General features: G+C 34.1%; 1 protein-coding gene across 1 annotated transcript in view; it reads right to left on the reverse strand.

Moving 5' to 3' along the window:
• LOC108904912 (putative mediator of RNA polymerase II transcription subunit 26) overlaps positions 1-4,682 on the reverse strand; it is a 31,488-nt gene extending 26,806 nt beyond the window's left edge. Inside the window, exons 1-2 of the mRNA XM_023454194.1 lie at positions 4,667-4,682; positions 2,842-3,308 (exon numbers count right to left, since the gene is read on the reverse strand). Of these exons, the coding sequence (XP_023309962.1) occupies positions 2,842-3,308; positions 4,667-4,682 (483 nt within the window). The remainder of the gene's footprint in view (positions 1-2,841; positions 3,309-4,666) is intronic.
• Positions 4,683-11,837: the final 7,155 nt, after the last annotated feature.

Consider the following 11,837-nt stretch of genomic DNA (forward strand, 5'->3'; position numbering starts at 1 on the left):
GATTCGGATCCATGAGGTAAAATTACGTGGAAAAAAATGTGTCACGTCTTAAGATCTTGTCACTTTCTAAATTTCTCCATTTTTAGCGATTTTATGAAGGTATTCAGGGATTTACGGAAAACTGAAGAGTGATGGAGCAAAACAGACTATGGATTCGTGCTCAGGAGATAAAAATACATAGGAAATCATATGCCGCATGTAAAGTTCACATAATTTTTTTTGCTGGTGTTATTAATGGGTCTTTAATTGATCTTTCTTCACCTTCTAATATTAGGCCTTTGTTTAGGAATTCAAATTGTAACTGGATTATTTTTAGCAATACATTATTGTCCTAATATTGAATTAGCATTTAGAAGAGTCGCTCATATTTGTCGAGATGTAAATTATGGATGATTAATAACACTTCATGGAGCTTCCTTTTCCTTTATTTGCATTTATATTCATATTGGACGAGGTATATACTATAGATCTTATAATTTAATTGAAACATGAATAATTGGAGTAACTATCTTTTTTATTGTTATATGAACAGTATTTGTAGGCTATGTTTTACCCTGAGGACAAACATCTTTATGAGGGGCAACAGTAATTACTAATTTACTATCAGGTATCCCATATCTAGGAACAACAATTGTACAATGAGTTGGAGGGGGAATTGCAGTTGATAATGCTACCTTAACACGATTTTTCACTTTACATTTTTTACTACCTTTTGTTATTGTTGCTTTAGTAATTATTAATTTCTCTCAAACAAATGAATTTTTTATTGAAATACTGAATACTAGTTATTTACAAACTCATTCAGAAAATTTCGTTTTTTGTTTTACTATCAATTTTATCAATTTCATTAAAAATTATTATTTAAAGGGTGGCAAAATATCTAAATAATAAAAGAAAAAACTTCAGGCGATATCTTAATATAGGACAATATAAAATAGGAATGTACATCATGTGGCGTGTATGATCTATAAAAATTAAACTACAGCTTCCATATGATATTTGTAATAGAAAACTCTTATACGAAAAAGTATTTTATTCGCGTTTTTTTTTTTTGTAAATGAAAGTTCATTTATTCAACGAAAACGAAGGCCGACCCTATGTTATTTATTAAAAACTTTGGAAATGTTTTTATGCGACCCGAGATGCAACCTTATAATTTAAGTCGGTATAATCCTTGTAATACTAAAAGATGGTTAGGTTACATTGTCAAAAAATGTGTGCAGTCATCTGATTTTGTATTTGTATTGAATTCATTATTCACTTAATTATTAAATATTAAGCATCATCCATCGATCCATCAGTGTGAAAAAGTGAAAGATTCCAGACAAAAGATTTTATTTTGTAATTCCACGATAATGTAAGTGTAATTTTTATAAAGAAGAAACAAGAATAGCGTGCCGATTACATTAAAAACAAGATTCTTATTTCTCACTTTGCTTAATTTTTCAGTTTGTGCACAAACTAGTTTTACAATAAGCCGAGGAAACAATGCATTTACTATTTCCGAACATGTCGATATGGTGTGAATGTATGGTGCAGCCGGAGAAAATGCGTTCGCGGCGAGTAGGTTGTACCGGGAACGATGGCCACAACGTCACCCTCCATGTGCAAATACAATCCTACAGTGCGTTCAGCAGCGAAGACCCCACAATTAGTACTCGACGACTCGCACAGCAAGTAGGAACCTCATCTCGCACCATACAGTTCAACAGATTTTACCCCCGGATTGTGATCAAAGAATGCGTTTTTGCAAATGGTTTTTTCGGCAATGTGCCAATCAAGAAGACTTTCCTGCTTATGTTTGTGTAACAGATGAAGGACATTTACTCCTGATGAAGTGATTTCCATATATTATGGAATGCATATGCACATATGTCCCGACGAAAATCCTCACGCGATTAGGGAAACTCATTTTCAACATCAGTTCTCGGTAAATGTTGGTACTGGCTGGCGATGTACTTGTGGGTCCTTATTTCTTTCAAGGACGACTAAATGGATATGCCGACTTTTTGGAGAACCGGTTAAGTTCGGGCACGCATGTTTTATCTTCAAGATGGGGCTCTTCCACACTCTAGAAGTAACGACACTTTTGAATGAAATGTTTCCTCAGCGATGGATTGGACGCTTTGGTCCTGTGTCATGGCCACATCGGTCACCCAATCTACCTCCAATGGACTTATATTTTTGGAGTCACTTGAAGTCATTGATTAGGATACTTCAATTGCTACGGTGGAAGAATTGCGAAACCGTATGCTTGAAGCTGCTAACACAATTAGGGGAATAGCAGAATTTGGGAAAATATTCGCCAAAATTGGGTGCATCGGTGCCATGCCTGTATCTGCGCTACTGGGGATCAATTTCAACATTTTCTCTAGAAATGGTAAGTTTTATTTCATTTTGTTCCATATTTTAATGGAGTTTGTTTAGTGCACACAGTTGGCAGCTGCAACAATGCATTTGAGATAGTAATTCCTATTAATTTTATTATTATAATAAGAAAATATCAGTTTTTTTTTAATTATCTATTTTTCTTAGTTTGTACTTTTGCGTTGAAAAATTTCCCAAAAATTGAGAAGTAGGTATCTTTCTCTCTTTTCAACGACGATTAGTTTACGCGTCTGGTCTACAGCACGTAACTCATCGTACAGCGCACGGACAGGACCGTTCCAGAGAAAATATTTTGATCCATAATTGAACTTCAATTTACGGAAAAAAAACGTAAAAGTAGAACTTTTTCGTATAAGACTTTTCTATTACAAATATTAGGAAGCTGTAGTTTAATTTTTATAGATTATACACGCCACACCCTGTAAAAAAAGTAGTTTAATTTTCAATACTTACACTCTGGCCTTCCTTCTTAACTTTCTTCTCAACTTTCTCATACTTTTGCGGTTTTGGTAGGAATTCGTTCGTTTTATACGTGGTAGTCTTCTCTTGAGTATTACTATTATTAGCAATGACAGCTTGATTCGTTTGGTTCGCGTTATTACTGTTACTGACATTGTTACTTCCATTGTTATTTGAACCGTTGGTACTTGAAGTAAGCTTGACCACCACATTACAGCCGGAGTTGGAAGAACTGACGGAGCCGGAGCGGCTGTGAGACCCGGAATCTCTGGAATGAGAACGGCTGTTTGTCCGATCGAAATTCTTCTTCTTGGATTCTTCTCGCACTAGGTAAATGTCTTCGTAGTCATTTTCATGGTCGCCAGATCGCTCGGATAGGTCGGAGGATGACAGGTTCTCATCTGACCCTGCTCCACTGCTGCTGGAGTGCACTTCTACTTTTACTGTAACAAATAATGGCGCTGTTAAAAAATAGTATTACATACAGGTTGTTCCGCTTAAACTCGAATCTTTGCATAGCTCTAGTAATGCCGATAATACAAATATATCGTGTCAAATAAAAGTTGCGCAATATAGATTTCGAGAGAAAAATTGGATAAGTGAGCAACGCAATGGGCCATTAATGTATATTCCTAATCTACAGTTTCTGCACAAAGTGGGCTAGGATCCCAACCTCAATCTATTAATCCCAATATCACCCAACACCGCAGGTACATCTTCGATGTTCGAAGACAAACTTAATCCTATAACGTTGTAATTTTTGATGGATATTCTTCGTACTCCCCCGAAGTAATAAAACTATACCTAGAGGTTGTGGCAAGTCAGTACAGTGTTCTGTTTTGTTATTTTTTTCTTTTGGTATCTCTATCTTAGACTTTTTTCAGATCTAGTCAGATCTAGTCTAATATGAATAAGTTGGAGGCATTTCGAATGATCGATCAATCGATCTTGAAAAATCATAAATAACGACAAATTGCAAGAAGTAATTTCGGTAAATCTGTGTACAATTTTAAAAGTTTTCGTAACAACAATGAATAATAAAGCATTTGGGTAATCATAGCAGTGATAATTACGATCAGTAAATAAAATGATCGACAATTTCAAAAAAATTGTTTGATGAGTTTGAAAATGCACATCATTGTGTAGATCAATTCTTTGAAAACCATTTGCCAGGATAAGGAAGAAATGAAACACTGACATTAGAATAAATGGTAAGAAAATATAATGGCAGATTGCAAATAGACTATTTTACAGGGCCTCACTCCAAGATAAACTCTTTAAATGTAAAGTTGTGGAAGGTTTTGAGTTTTTGGGAATAAGGGAGTTCTGGTATTAGAGTTTGTAACTGGGATACGCCGAATGTAGAATTTCAGCTGATTTTTAGATTTTAGGGATGGCTATCTGGTGTTTATCCGAAACTGAAGGTTGCAAGGTTTAGTAGAGTCTCTGTAAAATGAGCCCCACAAATATGGTGCATCAACTCGTATGTTGGTCTGTGTCCAAAAAGAAACTGCTGCTTTTCCGGTTTTAAGTATGATTTTTGGCAATTATGAGAAAACTAAAGAATGCCGTTTTTTGTGAATGAACAATAATTATCGTTTGGTGATCCACTAGCCGTTCCAGTTTATTGGAATATTTTCGTTTATTCTAACATTCCGAGATATTCCATTCATATTCCGATTTATCCCGACTTATTCTGATTTATTCCGGCTTATTGCCGTTTATACTGGTTTTTCCCATTTATTCCCACTTCCAATGTTTTCCATTTATTTCTATAAAAACATATATATGACATAATGCTCTGTAGGTTATATCTTACCATTACTTAAAAACATGTATGTTTATGGACTATCTAAATTTCATGAAATTTGGACACAAAGAAACGGAGTTATTGCGTTTGAAGTAACAGTATGCTTGTGTCATCGATACAAAAATGAGCATCGAACAAAGAGCTAATATTAAGTTTTGTTTTAAACTTAGTAAAACTTTTTCCGAAACGTTTGAATTGATGAACCAATCATGGTAATGATTGTTTATTCCGTGGATAAAGATCAGTGAAAATCATTATTGAAATTCATGCATCACAAAAACAACAATTTATCGCATATTGGCTAAATATATGAACTATCGAAAAGTTTGTGCAGGGTTTGTTCCGTACAAGTTGACTGACGACCAAACATTGCTCAGAAATCAACATTCGAAGGACATCATCAACGAGGCTAAAATTTTTCTATACAACATTGTGATCGGTGATGAAACGTGGTGTTTTCAATATGATCCAGAAACCAAGGCACCAAACTGCAGAGTGGAAGGCGCCAGACGAGCCAAAACCCAAAAAATCTCGTCTGGAGAAGTCAAAAGTAAAAACAATGTTGATTTGCTTTTACGATTTCAAGGGCATTGTCCACAAAGTTCCAGCGGGCCAAACCGTTAATGCACAAATCTGTTTTGGTGTTTTGAAGTGTTTGGTGTGTCATATTCGTCGTATTCAAAATATCGCGCAGAAGGAACTTGATGTTTGCTGCACGATAATGCATGGATTTTTTGACTAAAATCACATTTTAACTGTCACCCACTCCCACCTGATTTGGCACCGTGCGACTTTTACCTTTTCGTAAAAATGCATTTGCCGATGAAAGGAAACCGTTTTGTGGACGTNAGGGCGTTCATTTTACTACAATCCTTTGTGGATATTCTTCTGTAACTTTTTTGTACGTTTAAATTTTTACACGCAATATCAGAAATAGGTGAAGAATTTTATTCTACACAAAAAATGTATACCTATCAATAGTCGAAATTATGCTTGATTATGAAGATATACAGCCTGTTACAAATTCGCTTCTCACTACAGGGATCTCGACAACTGTAAGAGATAGGAAGTAGTTTAAATGGGGGCAAAGTTGCGTAATCAGGGGACCAACATTATGCCTCTAAAAAATCAAGGCTAACATGATTAGTTTTCGAAATATTTGAAAAAAAACGAAATTTTGGAAATCCGTTTTTGTTTCATTTCAACCTTGTTTGAGGTGAGCACTTTCTCATAGCCACTTTTTGCCCTCTATCGAACGGCATAATCAATTTTTACATGTAACGTTTCGTCTCTTCAGGTCCATCATCAACTTTATTTTTTTAAATACGACCCTAGAAATTTGAGTATATTTTTTGCAAGCCTTCATGACCCCCAATGCTGTACTGCCTCAGCCCGAACCAGATTCAGACGTTTTGTCTCGAAAAATTCATCTTCAGTGTATTCGTTCGTAATTTATCTAAATTATTTATTTATATTTCTTTGTTTATTGAACTATCGTACACTGTAAGTGTCATTAGACCCTGCGAAATCCATCTAGTTATTTAAACTGTTACCACCACGCGTTATAATAAAACATTTATTATTATTAACTATTACTATTACTTGGTCATACATAACTCAATAAGTTGTTGCGTCAAAATTAAAACATTATTACAATTTTAATTTTATTATGACAAATTAATCCTTAAAAATGAATATGAACAACCAAAAACGCCAACTGAACATTATTCTTTAAAAAAATTCAGTAAATGTTTATAAAAACATTTTCGTTTTGGCAAAGGTTGAAAATGAAGATCAGCTTAATAATATCGGAATTTATTATATCTGTAACCGCAACTGTGAAAGAGCATGTCAAATGTATTTGTATGAATATCCTGAAAAAAATAGATCGGAATTTGTTTGAATTTTGAGCACTCGAGAAGCTTAGAAATAACTATGGACACGGGAATAAAACTATAATTATGTTTTATTTTAAAGCGTGGTGGTAATAGTTTAAATAACTAGATGGATTTCACAGGGTCTAGCGGCACTTACAGTATACGATAACTCAATACTCAATACTCAATAACAAAGAAATCTAAATAAAAAAATTTGATAAATTTGGAACGAATATATTGAAGATTAATTTTTCGAGACAATTCGTCTGAATCCTCTGGCTGAGGCAGTATAGTATTGGGGGTCATGAAGGCTTGCAAAAAATTAATAAAATTTCTAGGGTCGTATTGAAGTATGTAACATTCGTTAGGTGACACCCTGTATAAAAGGTCATCTTAATTTTTGATGCAGCATTCTGCAAATAGAAGACAATCTAATCTCTATAATAATTATATTAGATAGAAATTTCTAGAACTAATGTGAATTANCTAACATGATTAGTTTTCGAAATATTTGAAAAAAAACGAAATTTTGGAAATCCGTTTTTGTTTCATTTCAACCTTGTTTGAGGTGAGCACTTTCTCATAGCCACTTTTTGCCCTCTATCGAACGGCATAATCAATTTTTACATGTAACGTTTCGTCTCTTCAGGTCCATCATCAACTTTATTTTTTTAAATACGACCCTAGAAATTTGAGTATATTTTTTGCAAGCCTTCATGACCCCCAATGCTGTACTGCCTCAGCCCGAACCAGATTCAGACGTTTTGTCTCGAAAAATTCATCTTCAGTGTATTCGTTCGTAATTTATCTAAATTATTTATTTATATTTCTTTGTTTATTGAACTATCGTACACTGTAAGTGTCATTAGACCCTGCGAAATCCATCTAGTTATTTAAACTGTTACCACCACGCGTTATAATAAAACATTTATTATTATTAACTATTACTATTACTTGGTCATACATAACTCAATAAGTTGTTGCGTCAAAATTAAAACATTATTACAANGCATCAATAAAGTCAACTGGCGAACGTTCGTTATATATATTTTTATTGTTTAAATTAAAATAATAAAGAATAGGGCATTTTATTATAATATTTGTAATCGGATCAAAGGCTTGTTTATGCTAGAGCTCGAGAGAGACTGTGAATAATAGGTGTAATGTTTTTAGGACGTAGAATAATTTAGGCGACGGTCGGAATTATGTTTCTGCGCATATGAAGGTCAAAGCTCATAAGATTTTAAAACATCTCTATCACCGCATTATAAGTAACTTCTTAAAATAACGTTTTTCTATATTCATCTGGATAAATAAAAGTTAAGTCTTTAGCCAATTTCAAATAAATTAATTCTTCGCAATAGGAGACACTTTTTTGTTTGAAATCATATTTATCAAGAATTTAAAAAACTCGATGATGAGAAAATTGCTGTAAAAGTGCAGATATAAAATTATATTTAGGGGGCTAATTGTAGAATTCTAATAATATCTAAAAAGTTACAAAATGGTGAAAAATATCCAATAAACGAATGTAACGCGATTCATGCTATCCTTAATTGTAGAAGCTTTATTAAATCTTGCATTAATTTCATGTTTATTCATTTGATACTTACCATAAATTAAAATTAACTGTTGCAACTTTATTTTAATTGTTTTAGAGTGAAAAATTAAATACAGTTCTTAACGTCCAACATTCACCACCAAAAAAAGTAATATCCGACTGCAACTCTGTCGATGAGAGATCTGAGGTGAGTAATAGAGTTTGCTTTATTATGTTAATTAATGTATTATTTACATCTTTGCAGATATCTTTTACTCCAAGTGATCCATTTGCCTGTTCTGGTGATTCTTCCTATATTCCATCTGACACAGAGGTTAGTTTATTCAAAACTATTTTGTAAATTTCACTAACAATTTGTTTAAATTCCAGGTATCTTCCTCTGTGCTGGAAGATAGCCCTCCTGATTTCAATATCTATACTCCGTTATCCTTCCACAACTATAATTCAGATAATGATCTAAATTTAGATAACCATGTGTCTAGCAGTACTCCTTGCAGAGATATTCCAAACAATGTTGATAATGATAAAGCTGAAAAGTTAAAGGCTGAGGTATTAGAAAATGATTCGGACCATATGTCAGGCAGTACTACGTGTAGAGACGCATTAAACAATGTTGGTAATAATGAGACTAGGGCAAGAGTTTACGAAATGAGCAAAAATTATGAGCTAACTACTAGCGGAGAAATACTAAACAATTTTAGTGACGATGGGCCAACTTCTACTAAAAATTCAACAAGAAAAGGTTCAAAACTCAAAAATTTTTGCTACTACTGTGAAACCGATGTATTAAACTTTGCAAGGCATGTTATAAATAATCACTCCTTGGAACTTGATGTCATCAAATTAAGCTCTATGTCACCAAAGTGTTTGGAAAGAAGACGCCTATTGACTAAATTGAGAAATAAAGGAAACTTTCTAAAAACGGCAAATAATTGTCCAAGGAGGGTACGCAAAGCTCAAATTCCAAATGCCCCTATATTGCCCTGTGACAACTGTCTTGGTTTTTTCTCTTCAAAACTGCTGTATAGACATAGAAAAAACTGTGGCGAAAGGAGAAGTGGAAGGGCACAAACTGAAGGGCAAAATAAATTAATAAATAACATTAGAACTGATGAAAGGCTAAAAAGAGAAGTATTTCCACGTATGCGGGGAGACAAAGTATCTTTGGAAGCAAAATCAGATAGTTTAATTTGTTCGTTTGGTGCACGATATCTAAGATGTCATAGAGAAAAACATTTTGCTACTGTCACATCACGTAAAATGAGAGAACTGGCGAAGATTCTTATTGAATTAAAAAAAATGGAACCGTCAATAAAGTCATTTTTTCAAGCGTTACAACCTAAATACTTCGATCTGTTTGTTCAAGCAACACAAACGGTGGCTGGATACAATTTGGAAACAGAAGTTTTCGGAGCACCCTCATTTGCAATGAATATAGTAAATTCATTCAAACAATGCTGCGATATAGCTATAAATTTCGTTCTTAGAAAAAGCGAACAATATGAGACTGTCCCAGGTGCAGAAGCAGAAGCTCAACTTAGAACAATGATCCATTTGTTTACAGCAAATTGGAGATTTGAAATTTCAAGCCAAGCTGCTAGTAATCTAAATTTAAACAGGTGGAACAAAGTAACGATTGTTCCATTGGCCAATGACTTAAAAATATTAAGAGATTATCTACTAGAATCTGCTGCGAAAGCTGTCGAACGACTTCAAATCACCAACAAAGATATTTCTGCTTATAACATTCTGGTTGATACAATATATTGCCGAGTTATTTTACTTAACAGGAAACGTCCTGGGGAACTTCAAAGAATGTTGCTTCATACGTTTTTAAATTGTGGTAATGAAAAAGCACAATATGAAGAATTTGAATACATTGTAACACCATCGGAACGTATTCTGTTAAAAACTCTAAAACGTGTGGTGATTAGGGGAAAAAGATGCAGAGGAGTCCCAGTACTATTTAGCTTAGATGTTCAAAAGAATATTGATGTGATGCTTGAATGCAGATCGAATTTTGTTCCCAAGGAAAATTTATATTTATTTGCAAAAGCAAATTCTGTGACCGAAATTAGTGGGTATAAGATTTTAAACAAATATGCAAACATATGCGGTGCTAAAAACCCCAATGCTATAACTTCGACACGGCTAAGAAAACACTTAGCTACATTGACACAAATTTTCAATATGACCGACGGTGACATTGAACAACTGGCCACATTCATGGGGCACACGCCTGGTGTTCATCGGGGTTCCTATAGACTTCCTGATGATATTTATCAGACAGCAAAGCTATCTAAGCTCCTGTTACTAATGGAGAAAGGTAAGGCCGGTGATTATAAAGGAAAGAGTTGAGAAGAAATTGAATTAAATATGGAAGAAGACTTATTAGAAGAAACGAATGGTGGTGATAGTGATATGGATGGTGAAATAGATTTACTTGACGCTGATACTGCAGTTGAGGCCAACATAAATGAAGCTACTGATAATATAAATAAAATTGTCAGTACGGAACCTCGGCTACAAAAGAAATCAAACAAAAGAGTATTGATCCCTTGGACTGCTGAACAAAAACAATTAGCTAAGACATTTTTCCGGAAGCATATACAAAATTCGCAACCTCCTAAAAGGCATGAGTGTGAAGAACTTATTAGAAACCATCCTCAAGTGTTTAATAATAAGAACTGGTTAAAATTAAAAGTATTTATTCAAAATATATACGCAAAAAAATAATAAAACAAAGATGGCTGCATGCTTGCATTTAAATGTGTAGTTTAACTTACTTTTTTTAATATACTTTATTTCATTCACTTCATTCATACTTTATTTCATTCATGAATAATACGAAAATACAGTAAATAACCAATTGTAATACATATCTGAGAAAGATTAAATGTAGAGCCAGTTTTGCCAAATTGGTTCAATGAAAATTAAACTGAACTTTGCTGTAACCTACAAACTACAATAATTGTTGAAACAATCGTAACACTGGATATTAAACGGAATTCTTGAACTTTTGCTGAACTCAGCTGGTACAATCGGCTCATAGAGCTAGTTGTATAAACGTGGTTCACCAAAAGTTTAACTGAGCTCTGATCAAAATCCAAGGTTAGGATTGTTATAAAAATTGTAACCTTGGATTTTGAGCACAGTTCAGTTGAACTTTTGATGAACAACATTCGTACAACTGGCACTTAGTTACGAATATTAAGCTAAGCATAGGCATAAAATTTTCTCCGTGCATATTTTAACATCAAAGCTGACTCAATCAGGAGATATTATTTCTAACCGATGTTGACCCCAATTATTGCTGTGGTTCACTGAATCGTTACAAGCCTGTCATCTAATTCCTAATTTATATTTCCAAGATGTATAGTTTGTCTATGTTCTGTTCTGTAGTATTGATGTGATTATTTTATTCTCTGATCTCTCTTTGACCCTTTGTTCAATGTTGTTCAGTTGTTCGTTCCTTATTCTGTCTCTGTCTTATCATCTACTGTGGTCAGAGATGGGAAAGTGACGCAAATAGTTCGCCTTCCGCCCTAACCACTCCAGCGAACTCCAAATCCTACACCTCACCGAGCATGTCACGGGGGCCTTCAACAGGAGGCAGTTCATCCTTCTGGATGTCGCAAAAACCTTCTATATGGTCTGGCATGAGGGCCTACTGATGCAAAAGGCTCAATCAACCAATCTCTCTCTGTAACCGAAAATTCCGCATCCAAATCCAAAACATCCT

The sequence above is a fragment of the Anoplophora glabripennis genome, unplaced genomic scaffold (assembly GCF_000390285.2).
Source record: "Anoplophora glabripennis isolate ALB-LARVAE unplaced genomic scaffold, Agla_2.0 scaffold178, whole genome shotgun sequence".
NCBI lineage: Eukaryota > Metazoa > Arthropoda > Insecta > Coleoptera > Cerambycidae > Anoplophora > Anoplophora glabripennis.